The sequence below is a fragment of the Salvia hispanica genome, chromosome 2 (genome assembly GCF_023119035.1).
Source record: "Salvia hispanica cultivar TCC Black 2014 chromosome 2, UniMelb_Shisp_WGS_1.0, whole genome shotgun sequence".
NCBI classification, from domain to species: Eukaryota; Viridiplantae; Streptophyta; class Magnoliopsida; order Lamiales; family Lamiaceae; genus Salvia; species Salvia hispanica.
In genome coordinates, this window is record NC_062966.1 from 17851527 (window position 1) to 17865423 (window position 13897).

The window sequence follows — 13897 nt, forward strand, 5'->3', positions numbered from 1 at the left end:
TTTTTAATTTAGGACTTGTAAATTTTAATTTATAGGGTTTATAATTATTTTATTTATATCTAGGGTTTGTAATTTATAATTTCGGAATGAATAATGAATTTTCTGAAATGTAATTGTTCAACGTTTTCAATGTTAAGACTAGTTTAGGGTTCCCTGGGATTGAAGATAACTTGTGTCTTTTGCAAAGAAGAGCCAGAGACTGTTGATCATGTCATTTTCGGATGCAGGTGTTCTAGTAGATTATGGTATTTCTGCTGCTGTTGAAATTTATCTCTTTGTTTTCCCATAGACCCGGTCTCGTGCTTACTCAGCTGGATGGACGCTCCTTTCATCAAATTTGATAAAAAGCTGTGGTGCTCCCTCTTCTATGTGATAAAGGATAAATCATAGAGAAATTTTTGTTCTCGTGTGGCATAACCCTTTAGAGAACTACTAGTTCATATATAATTTCATTATAATTTTAATTTCCCCATATAAAATTGAAGTTATCTAAGTATTTGGGCAATAAATATCACACTTATTGTAGTTGGTTTGCTATAAAAAAAATTTGCGAATTAGTGGCGGAATATTCCGTTGGTAAAGTTGAAAAATCCGCTGGTAAAATGAATTACCGGCAGATCAGCGGCGGAATATAATGAGGTCGCTCCATATTTATATGAACATACTATACTAATTACTTAATGGATCCATAGACAACGAAAGATTAAAAAACATGAATTGGGACCAATGGAACATTTATATTGTCGTGCAACAAGGAAAAAAATATTACATTGTTACACAAAAATAAGCAATCAGTGTGACGAAATGAAGTGTAAATTGTGTTACTGACTTACTATAAATATAAATGTATAACTGGGCATTAATTAGACATTAAGTTGTGCAACTAAAATCCTACGCAGATTAGTTCACATGTGGAATATTCAACGCTAAACATATATGACTATACGTAGCATTTATTACTTTCACCTTCAATTCAATAAGTTTGATTATTTTTGGAGTGATGATTTCGGTAAAAGGACTAATATATCAGTGTAAAAAAATGTTTCTATTTTGGGTACGTAGCTTGTATGCGTCAGTTGATATTTCACAATTTTAGAAAAGCAAGATAACTAAGAGTCATATGCACGGGAGACTCTAAGAGATAGGGTTAAGAAAATCTAACAACGTTTACCAACAAGGGTAATAAGGAGTAGAGATGGGTCGGTACGGTATACCCGTACCGAGAACGCCATAACGCATATCGTACTGAAAATCGCGGTATGACAAAATATCATGCCGATACCATACCAAATTTTTGGCATACCACAATCTGGTATACCGAAAATTTGGAATGATCATTTTTTGATATTGTTACCTTACCGTTATTGCGGTATACCGTAATATCGTCAATGCAAAAAAAAATCTATTTTATACACAAAATATTAAAAAAAGGATTTTCAGAGATTTTTTCTTTTTTAATTATATTTTATATATAAATATAATATAATTTTAACAATATACCGATTTTTCTATATGCACCAAGGATTCCGGTACAGTATGATTGCGGTATACTGAAAAAATGTTATTTCTGTATTTTTCGGTACGGTAAGTGCGGTATTTCGATTATTCGGTATTTTTCCACACCCTTAATAAAAAGCATATTTTAGTAAATCAGCAAATATATGTATATATATCTAGAAATTATCATACCAAATTACCAATATGTGATAAATGAGTTAGTCACCCTTTGATCAATTTTCCCTCGATCTCTTCTTGGACCGAACCCTTTGATCTTCCTCACTATTTTCCCCTCTTTCTTCTCTTGATCGATACGGCAAAGCTTACTCAACCAAAGACTCTTATACCAAGGATTGACGGCCCAGATTAAAAAGCCCCATTCGACGCATGTGAACCGTTCATCTCCAATGACTATAAAAACACTTGAAATTGGCCGTTGACCCCTTTTTAGATGAGCTGAATTTGACTCATCCGATTCAATCCATTTTGTGATCACAATTCCTCAACTAAAAGCTTTGTATTAAGAATATTTTTTACTCATTTATGTAAGAATCAGGATCACTATTTTCTTGATGCAAAAAAAAAAAGGTTTTAATATAATTAACTGTATATATATATTTTTTAATCATGATTGATTTTAACTTTATATTATATCTCAATGTAAAAAAAAGGTTTTAACAATTGAACGACACCTTAAATTGTTTTATTGCTCGGACAAGTCACAACGAATTCTCGAGTGCCAATTACTTGGACTTAATTTATAACCGTCCATAATAAAGCAGAACCTTTTTTGTTTCTTTATTTGTAAGAGAATTTTTACTTTACAGTTATAATATTATTACTTACGCATATTATACAGTAGTGTGATAAACTTCGGATATTCTTTTTGTTCATCTCGTTTCTTTGTTTTCATAATACATGGAGTATATATATAATTGCCGTACCAAGTCGTATATCTATTTACATAGAAATTGACCCTAACATATTGTATAAAATGTCACTAATTGTAAAATGACAGTATTAATTTTCTTAAGTTGTCTAAGAAAGAATTTTTGTATATATGGACAATTTTTATTGTCTTCAGGCTGACAAATGTGTCACGCTAGCTAGCCAGTACATAAAATTATTGATGAGTATTATTGGTCCAAAGATAAGTTGAGATATTTTATTTGTTTCTAAAAAAGGGAATTGTTTGTAAGCGATCACTTATCTTAGCCATTCACTCCATTTCAAGCGTGATGGTTCATTTTGTAATGGATTGTTTGTTTTTGCTGCAAACAAAATTATGTTATTTAATAGGCCTTGTTTACTTTGATAGATAATGATGGATTATTAAGAAAATTCAAAGTCGTTCGTCGCTTTGCCTTTTTATTAAATGAAGGACATGAATTTTCAGTCAAAGCACATATTCATGCACATTTGAATATAGCTGATAAATAGTGATAATCGGATCGTTACAAGTCAATCTGATAACGATCCAGTTAATTAAGATCAAATCAAAATACGACGTGCTACTTTAAAATTCAAACACAAATTGCACTATACACTGGCTTATTATCGACGCAATTCCATTTATGTTGACACAACACGCCTTTATAATGTCACAATAGCAACAAGAATCCAACACTGGATGATTCAAGAGTGATGCAAATGAGATATGACTCAGAGTCAATGTGGTAGTAGAGGCCGTGGCAGTGAATGCAAGGAATGGAAAGATGATAACCTCATTTTAATTTTAATAGGGTAATAAAAAAGTAATTAAAATAATAATTTAACTATAAATGGGTTACCCAAATCCGATCTGAATCCAACTCGGAAAATCCTTATGTCCTTATTGGATCGATCCGAAAAGAATACATACACGATAAGGCTTGACACTAACCTATTAATTTCACGCGTGTGCTCAGTGGCGTATGCACACTGGAACAAGGGGTGCAACTGTACCTCCAAAAGTTTGTTGTTTAATACCATTTGTAGTCATATTTTGATAAAATCCATCGGTAGCCTAGTGGTAAATTCGCTCCTTCTCTGTGCTAGAGACCTGGGTTTGAATACTCTTAAGCACAGTTTTACTTTTGACTTTTTCTTCTCCAAACTTGACTTTGCTTTAATCTATACTAAGTACTACAATCCAACTTTGCTTTAATCATTATATTCACACTCATATATATATATATATATATGTATGTATTGCTAGGTACTAACAAAATATGAATACTTGTATTGCAGATATATAATATACATTCCAAATGTGTAATTTATGTGATACTATAAATTTATTTGTTTTTTATTTAAAATCAAGTTTTTTGATAAAAAGATAAAAATAAAGAAAAAGATTTTATTTTTAAAAAATAGAACAATTGAAAAAATTTAACAAAGAAAACAAAAAAATTAGTCAAAATTTAAAATTTAAGTCATAATTAATTTTTGCACCCCCAGATTAAAAATCCTGGATACGCCACTGCGTGTGCTTATCATGTAAAAATATTGTCAGCCATACAGTTGAATATGTTTAGTAGATTCACCTCGACTCGATAAGGACACAAACAAACTTGACACTAACTTTTTGATTTTGCACGTGTTCAGTCGTGTGTTTGGGTTATGCTGAAAATTTTCAGCTCTATATTTGAATATGTACAATATATGTACCTCAAATAAGATTAATGCAGTTCCAACAGATGACGTCAACAATACCAAAAATATTATACGTCTTGGAATGACTTGGAATTCGCATTGAACGAGACTGAATAATCAAACTCATTGCATGAGATTCAAACTCAATCCTTTTCTAATATTAGCAAAAACATGATTGTTTTTATCATCTCTGGAATATATTATGCTGTGACATGTATAATAGAGTAGTAAAATTAAATACAAATGATTTAATCAAGAAAATGAACTCAGATTTTTGTTCCTTCGCCTCAGTCATTCAGAGGGGCCTGCTTAAAGCCTAAAATAGAGTTTGCCCCAAAAAGATCAGTTTTCCATTAAAACATAAATCCCAATTATGTTGAATGGAATACTGTATTGATAATCACTAGCTTATTTGTATTAAATGCAAGGGTAAAATAATAACAAAGAACTATCACTACAAAAAAATTAGATTACTACTAGTATTTTTTTAGGATACAAAAATCGAGATGTTAGTATTTTTTTAGGATACAAAAATCGAGATGTAATGACTCGTGTTAGAAATTTTTTTTAAAATAACAATAATTTAAAGCGCTCTTAAATTTAAGACAAATTAACTTATAAACCTTTTGTTTTTTTGACATTTCTATTTGTGTTCTCTAATTTTAATTGTGACAACGACAATAAAGATGCTTTTTAAAGCGTTAGGAATATATTTCAAAATAAAAATTAGCATTCTTAATTATATTAAAAAATATCTTTAACTATTTTTTTTATTGTTGTATGTACATGTCTAAAGGAAAAAAGTATGGTGTATTTTCTAATTTCTTGATCTATAAAAAATCTCAGCGAGCGCATTGTCTCAATTATTGGGACTCGCATTAACGTCTCTCTTTCTCTCTCACACAGATAAATTGCAAGTAAAATTTAATGCGTTAAACTCCGTAATCAAATTTGGTTACTCTAAGCACAATGCAAATACTATTAACGATCTAAATAAAAAATACTAGTAGCACAAATTTTTATTGTGTTAATTATTCGTAATTCATTTCCAAAGGACGATTAATATAATGCGTTATTTGGATTGTATGCATCTTAATTATCTAAAACCACATTGATATTGATCAGTTTTGAAAGAGGCTAGGGGCCGGGAGAGTGTAAATAATTCATATTAAGACGGGATTTTAAAGCTTTATAATGTTAACTATGCACATTAATAATTTGATTATAAATAATAGTTGGTGGATAAAAAATGTTGTTAAAATGACATATTTATAAAACAAAATTTCAAAATGATGAGAAAAATGTCATGATTATATCTCTAATTTTTGAAATGTACACTTACTAGGAAAAATGGACAATTATTCAAACGAGGGTGAATCACGACGACTTACTTTCTAATCGATAAATCAAATCAATTCATTTGTATGACTCGTAATTGTATACTATTTTAAGTAGGAGTGTGATCAATTGCTTACTTTTTTAAGTTGCTAACTTGCTAACTCATCAATGCAGTGTATTAAAAATGTCAACACGATGATATTAAAATGTCACCACATAATTTTGTTGAACTTCAATATAATGTGTTGACATTTTGATGTCATCGTGTTAACATTTTTAATACACTGTATTGATGAGTTAGCAGAGTTAGTAACTTAAATAGTTAGCAATATAACACACCCATTTTAAGTGTATATAAAACTCTAAATTGTACTGCTAGTAGTAACTCCAAAAGTACTATATCATGTTTTTTTAAGAGTACTAGCTATATCATGTTAAATAGCACTAGATGAAATTTCTTAAATAGTTATAATGCTTCATTTTAGTAGGTAAGTGTACATTTTTTTTTTTGTATCTGAGAGAGTGACGACTCAAAATTGAACAAGTAGAGAATATATAGAAATTAGAGGCAGAAAGAAAGAGGAAAAGAAATATATTCCACTATTACTATAGAAAGTATAAAAACTGGAAAATGTTGATAAATTAATAATGGAAAGAATGGGCCTCCCCCATCACTCCTCCACCTCACCTTCACCATCACCATCTCCATCTCCACTTCTTCTCCAATCACCTCCACACTCTCCACCACCAATTCCGCCGCCGCCGCTGCTGCCATACCAAACTACTGCATCCAGACAATTACTACTCCTAGTACATATTAAATTTTCTTCGTAATAAGATAGTACTATATATATCATAATTGGTATATATATATATGGATGAAATGTATGGGTTTCATTCGGCGGGAGATTACTATGTTGACAAGGCTTTGATGTTTCCGGAGAATATGATGGTGCTGGAGGACTACAATCACTACCACTACCATTCTCCGATCGCCGGCGAGCACTATATTCGGACTCCGATGTTGTTTAATTCCGAGGAATTGGGATGTCACGATTCCGCTTGTGTGAATGTCCAGAATCACATAGATGAGGATGATTCGGGTTTGATCAAGGCCAAAATTGCTTCACATCCTTCCTATCCAAAATTGCTCCATGCCTATATTGATTGCCACAAGGTTCAATTAAACTTTGTATTAGTCAGCTCACGTGTTTGATTAAGTATTTGCTTATTTTGTGTGTGGTCACTGGTCAGGTTGGAGCTCCCCCAGAAATAGTGTCTGTGTTGGATGAGATCAAGCGAGAAAACGACTTGTGCAAACAACACGCTGTTTCCCTTTGCACACAGACTGATCCTCACCTCGACGACTTCATGGTCTCTCTCTCTCTCTTCACTGCACACGCACACGCACACGCACATATAATAGTCTGCAACTTTCCATTTCTCCATTTATTTCCTTCAATTAATCGATTTTCTTCTTCTCTATATATGAAGCAATCCTACCGCGACATACTGGTCAAGTACAAGTCGGATCTGTCGCGCCCCTTCGACGAAGCAACCTCTTTCCTCGCCCAGATTCAAACGCAGCTCCTCAATCTTTGCAATGGTACTCCTCTCACACACACACCACACGCACAAACACGCGTTATGATTAATTGTGGTAGCCATTTATGAGCTAAGGACAACTGTGCTGCTGATTACGAAATATTCCCTGCGGAAAACCCTAGAATTCAAAGAAATTCTATATCTGAATCCAAAATTATGTGTTTCCAATGTCCGTAACCATTCTAGGAAAGTGCAAACCTTAAACCGTTAAGTCTTCGCTTCTGCAAACAGTATCACGCCACTTTCCCCTTTTCTTCATCAGTTTTTTTTTTCTGGGTTTCCGACTACTCCATCCGTGCCCATTTTTTTTGTCGTTTAACTTACTAATAAATTCCTTTTTTCCTTTTTCTACCTTCGTCTTTGTTTCATGTCAGGGGAAATTAAAGCTTAAAAATATACACATTCATTTGCTAGAGATTCTGATTTGACCTATCATTCAGCAGTGACGCGATTCACAGTACTACTCACTTCCCTTTTTTCACTTTCTTGCCACAGTAACATTTTTCTTTTATTTACTCACATACAATGTTGTTAGGTGGAGTACTACTAAATGATATGAGCAACTCATTTAGAAAGTGGACTTTAGGTTAATATGGACTAATTTCACTTGTGTGCATAATATGCAGGCATAAAATGTGGCTCCATGTGTTAAAATTGTTATGCCTCGTAACTTATTATCCAATCAATTATTTCCTCATTTTGTTAATGTCCTGGCTCATAGCGTAATCTAACACAATGAAGAAATTGAAAATGGAGTTAAACTTCTCCGGGAATTGATTTAGTATAATAAATATAAAGTGGCAAATGAACATAACTTTAAAGACTGAGTCACGACTGACTCTTCTCGTTGTCCCTCTTGTGTGGTGTAGTTTTACATCGCAAAAGATAAATAAGAACAAGTTGAAATAGAAGACTCCGGATTGATCTAGCGTATATTTATTGTGTTACATTTTACCTGCCTATCTAACAAATCTCAGGTGTTGCACTTGAATATTGTATTCACCTCTCTCTTGTCTCTCTCTCTCACACACACTAGGTAGCTTGTTGGATAGTAGTATTGTACTTGATTTCATTGATAAAATCATACTAGTAAAAGTGAACAGAAGGCTAGATAAGAATCTATTTATGCATGAATGACTGTCCCATGATAAATATCTTACAAATTTTATTTCACATGTTACAAGAAATTGACAAGGTTGTTGCCATAATTATGATAAGGTGAAATTGAATTTATAAATTTGCATATATAGGTCTGGCAAAAATGAAATAGAGGCTCCAAGTTCCAACAAATCATGTGTTGAACGAGCGTGCATGAAATAAGACAAGATATATAAATAACATGTGAAAAGCGTCAAGTGGTTTATTAGTTGGCAGTTGAATGCATTGTCTTCTATGTTTGTGGTAGTTGCTCCCTCCATTAAATGATTCTTAAAAGAAAAAGATAATGTACTTGCACAGAATATAACTTGTGAAAAATCTATCCTTATCATAAGACTCCAATTACTATGAGAATCTCATCACATTGTTTAATTAATTGCCATCTTTAATTATATTGGATATGATTTTTTTATTTTATTTTTCACTTGTACATAGATTACCGAGCTTAAGCTATAGTAAATTGCAGTTAAGTACACTTGGGATCTGTTGCATGCACAAATCTCAGTCAGATTATATTGATTTTTTAGTTACAAAGAATCTGGGAATGTTGCAGGGCGTGGAGGTAATTTATATATGTTGTGCAGCTTTAGATGTTGTGCTAATCCAATAATATTAGTTAATTAGTGATAACACGTAGATAAAGAGATCAAGCTCGTTTTCGTTTGGTTGACAACGAATCATTCTTTTAAGTTGGAAGTACAAGTTTTATTTTCCAGATGTGTTAATTTTGGAGCACATTTTCACGTGCTTACGACACCAGTAACCTCATGGTGCTGTCTGCATTTGGAATTAATTTGATTCGCTTTTCTTGCTTTATTACCTTCTTGACAATATAATTTCTTGATCATCATCGTCATTATAAACTGTTTTTCACGTGCCTGACTTGGATTCTGTCAAAAAACTGTGAATATATGCAATATTTGTTAGTCTGTTTCTGGTGGCGCCTTGTGTTGTTTTTACATATCTCAGTTTCTACATGCGTGTGTTGTGATTTGTGTGGTATGGTTTCTTTGTGCATTTTGGCCTTGCAGAATTGTCGCGCTCATTTGTTTCCATTTTGCTCTTTCATCTTCCCTAGTTTCTATCCAAACTCCTTGTCCCGCATCAATAAATTGGCGATCTTGACTTTTCTTTAAATAAACAGATAATCCTTTTTTTATAGAGCCTTTTAAGAGGCTGAATGATCTATTTCTAACGTGTTATTGGAGTGAGCCCAAATTGTGTTGCGCATATAGACCAATATTTTGATATTGAAAACACACATCCTGCATTATTGTAATTTAGTGGACTTAATTAGTGCCTACATCATACATATACTAGTAGAGGTGATCAAATTAAGAAGTTCAAATTGAGAGTGCTGTAAAAAAAACTGCAGTATGGAATGGGTTGGAAGGAAGTGGAGAGTTTGGGCAAATAATTGAGTGGGGCAAGTGGGGAAGAGAGGAAAAGCTTTAATGGGTAAAAACCCGGATAGCGCGGGTGGTCGTATATTCACATGGCCGCCCGGGGTTTACGCTGACGCACGGGCCCTTCCCTCTCTCATTCATAATTCCAAATTAAATTAAATTAAACTAAACACCAATAATAATTTCAGAGTACATAACAGGGTTTGATATATAAATAATAAATTCATGTTTTGGGCCCATCACTAGTGGTGTCAGAATTGAATCGAGGAAAATCGGTCGCCCCATATTTATTGACCGGTTTGGGGCCCAATAGAATTAGTGAAATTAATTGTTGTTATTTGGGTATGTATAGATGATGAAGGAGAAGGCGAAGGATCGGTGTGGTCGGAGGGGGAGTTGATAGAAATGCAAGATGCAGAGACGAAGAGGGAAGATCGGCAGCTGAAGGAGAAGCTGCTGCGGATGTATGGCAGCCATATCAGCAGTTTGAAGCTTGAATTTTCAAAGAAGAAGAAGAAAGGGAAGCTGCCAAAGGAGGGGAGGCAGACTTTGCTCGCTTGGTGGAATTTGCACTCCAAATGGCCCTACCCTACGGTTTCTCTCTCTCTCTCTCTCCGCAATATAATTGATTCAAAATCGAATTGATTTGATTTACAATTCTGCAGGAATCGGATAAGATTGCGCTTGCTGAGACAACAGGTCTGGATCAGAAGCAGATTAACAATTGGTTCATAAATCAGAGGAAGCGCCACTGGAAATCGCCCGACAACATGCTTGCGGTTGCGGATAGGATCACCACTCCACATTAACATTTATCTTTATCTTGTCTTGTATATTATTCCCATACCATACTCTCTAATTTTTAAATAAACTACACTTTCATAATTTTTTGCTTCTTCTTCGCCATTTTTATGAGGAGTAACTTACTTTGCTCTTAGAGCATCTTCAATAGTGGCTAGCTGACTCGACTTATTTTAACACAAGTGATACCCGCAAGTGTATGGGGCTAGTGTAGCAATTAGCAAGCAAGAGTATCGTATCCCACAGAGACAAATTCGTATCAACTTAACTACCACAAACAAATGTTGACTACTATCTAGAGAATCAGGAAAGTTTTGGTTTTGTTCTAACACTACGAAAAGCATATAATGAACAAATAGACAAATAAAAGCAAATAAACACGGAGTGAAAAGATAATATGGAGTAATACTCTCAAATCAAAATACAAGTAGTGTTTACCATATGCTTGCTCAAAATCAACCATCTCCTTTACTAGAATGTGAATGTGAATCTAGAATCAGAAAGGACTTTATTAAGGTTGTAATATGGCTTTTTGGACGGTAGGGAACATTTTGGCTAAAGTGGCTGAAAAGTAAGAGAAGCCCAAGTACTCGCATATTACAAATCCCAACAAAAGACCATTTCCCATAACAAATCTCAGATATGTAAGACATTGTCGAACTTCTTCCTCCCATCCGGTCCCCACCTATTTAGAAACCCAACCAATAACTCTTCTAGACTTCGTCTAGCTTATACCTCCACAAATTTATTATTTTTTTTTCCTTTTTTTTTCTTCCTCTAGACTTCTCCTTATGCACCTATTACTCAAACTCTTAAATCAAAAACCATGATAGCTTAAAAGATGGATGAAGTTTTTATCATTAACAACTAGTCTTTACCCCAAGAAACCAAAATTCAAACAAGTTCAAATTCAATTCCATAACAACCAAAACCAAAACAACTCAAAGAGGTCTAAAGCAAAACAAATATACCCTAAAACATAAATAAAAGCAACAAAAGACAACTAATCAATTTGAAACAAAAATAAAGCAGTAAAATACCTCATAAGGCTCACTATCCACCATATCACCCTCCCAAACTTATTCAAGACTATGCAAAGAATAAGTTTGAAAAGTTGGTGGAGAAGGGAGACTTATATGATAGGCAAACTAAAACGAAAACAATCTAAAAGTTACCTACTAAGGGTTACCTCCCCTATAGTGCCTTTGGTTATCGTCGTTGGCTCGACGTCTTCAAGCTCTCCCCATTTATCCCGAACCGGATGATGGAATCCGCATCATTCTTTTTGCCACTATCGCATGAATAAGCCTATCCATTTGCTTCATCCACCGACTCACCATCGAGCTTTGAAAAGTAGAACTCCACTCATTTTGGGCCCTTTTATTCTTCTTTCAAGACCTTTTCTTTTTCGCCCGACAATATACTTCTGGTTTTTTCTTTTTTTCATCAACCTTGCCTTTGTCATCCTCACCATGATTATTTTGGGTTCGTCGGAATAGATGAAGTTCTTGACGATACCACTCTTCGCACCAATGGCATTGACTCTTTCGTGCACAATTGTCATCTCCCGAATTGAACTGTTTTTGTTGAATGATAACAACATGAGAAATTTGACTCTTTAGTCGCCATAATCTTCATGTGTGAGCTCAATGGGGGTGGCAAGGTCACTAAATCAATTACATTACAATTGATCTTTTAGCGGAATTTAGACAAATTTTTTTAAAAAATTATACTTTATCATGCTCATAACCAAATAATAACATTTTTTAAAATTTAAATTTGAAACCTAAAACACCAAGGTTAAGCCATTATACCTTGATGATTCTCCAAAGAATCGAAGAGGTGGCCCCCTTTCTCCCAAGATCTTTATAAAAAAACCACGGTCTTGGTTTCCCGGGAAACTAATCGGGGGGGTTTGATCCCCCCAAAAGGGAAACTTAAATAAAAAAGAAAACCCTTTTCCCCCTGGAGGAGAGAAAATTGAACCACGGGGGGGGGGCCAAAATTTTTGAGAAAAAAAAGTGTTTTTTTTCTTTTTATTTCCATTTATAATAACCTATTTCGCAGGGATCATGGAAAGGGTTTTTTGGGATATGGGCTCCCCCAAATTAGTTTTTACTAATTTAAAATTTAAACCCCAATTTAATATAAGTTTGAAATTGGGAAAAAAGGAAACCCCTACGGGGAACTGCACTCCCCATCCAAATCCGAAATTATAAGTACTTCGGGTTTCCAATACTTTATATTTATTTCCCACGCTTAAGATAGAAACATCCATTAATTAATTATTGTCTGCTATGGACTTAATTAATCAATATCTTATTTATTCCAAGAGAAGACTCAGCAAGAAAATCTTATTTATTATTCATAGAGTAATTAAACTCCAACTAGCTAGGTTCCGAATTTCGGCAGATAGCATAAAGACTGTCTCGTTGTTAGATCCATTCAGTGTGTTATACCACACTAACGTCATCTTATTTCGGTAAGGCTTAGAAATAATTGGACTGGACATTGCAACCTTTCACGATAGGTAGTGATATTATTCTTTTTCTTTGTTTAGAACTGACCGTGTTACCTTAAAGTGAACGCGCTCACAACCGGTCTACTAAAACAAAGACTTAGACTTTGTTAAGTTACTTATACATTTAAATATGCAATAAACATCCATTAAATGTAAAACATAACAACATTATGACAAAAATAATCTGTTTATTCATTTGGAAAATAAAATAAGAGTTTTAACAGTATTCAATCAATCGAAAGGTGATTTTTAGTATACAAATTCTAACACTCAACTCTTCCATGGTTTGCTATAGCTTGTCTAATCTCCGGGACGAACTTTCTATGTAAGCTTCGGTGTTTTCCATGAAGGCAATCAACAACTCCTCCGAAGAATTCTTCTTAGGCTCATCAATGAAATAATGTGAGGGTTGCTGAGCATGGTCGGAATATCCAAATGATGAGTTATGAGTGGACTTGGTTAGACTATAATCATCACTACCCGTTTGATTGAGGTAGTATCCGTCAATAGTTCTGTCTTGGTCCACTTGCTGAATATAATTAACATACTCAACCTTCCCTTGAGGTTCCATTATTGGTTCACTTCGTAATAGTTGGTGCGATGGATCCTTATATGCTTCAGGTTTTCGCATACATGCTTCAGTTTGCTTCATAAAGGTGGCGAGAGCCTCTTCTAGGGTTGGCTTCATATTTCCATATAACGGCTCATCTAAGAAGATGGAAGGGGGGTGGCCTTCGGTGTTGTAATTGTAACCACCTTGACTTCGAGCGATGGACAACAACAACGAGTCCAGTCCAGCGACGAGCGGATCTCAGACTCCCATGGTACCCGTGGAATCTGGATGAGGCCAGATGGGCGGGTAGATGGGCCCAGGGTTTAACGTGCCTTGGCAATAGTTGATGGGGATGATGGCGGGAGCGCAGGGGGGGATGCAGGG

At 34.3% G+C, this 13897-nt stretch overlaps 1 protein-coding gene across 1 annotated transcript; it reads left to right on the forward strand.

The window, feature by feature from the left end:
• Positions 1–6115: 6115 nt before the first annotated feature.
• LOC125204492 (homeobox protein knotted-1-like 6) lies at positions 6116–10523 on the forward strand. Its single transcript, XM_048103159.1, has 5 exons — positions 6116–6646; positions 6724–6843; positions 6964–7075; positions 9991–10232; positions 10304–10523. The coding sequence occupies exons 1-5, from the start codon at positions 6344–6346 to the stop codon at positions 10445–10447; spliced, it is 921 nt and encodes a 306-aa protein (XP_047959116.1). The 5' UTR covers positions 6116–6343; the 3' UTR covers positions 10448–10523.
• The last annotated feature ends 3374 nt before the right edge of the window (positions 10524–13897 follow it).

Excerpts from the sequence above, each read along its gene's own strand:
- LOC125204492 (XM_048103159.1), top strand. The coding sequence starts at position 6,344 with ATGGATGAAATGTATGGGTTTCATTCGGCGGGAGATTACTATGTTGAC. Across the intron at positions 6,647-6,723 it reads CCTATATTGATTGCCACAAG|GTTGGAGCTCCCCCAGAAAT; the intron begins GTTCAATTAAAC and ends GTCACTGGTCAG. Across the intron at positions 10,233-10,303 it reads CCAAATGGCCCTACCCTACG|GAATCGGATAAGATTGCGCT; the intron begins GTTTCTCTCTCT and ends ACAATTCTGCAG.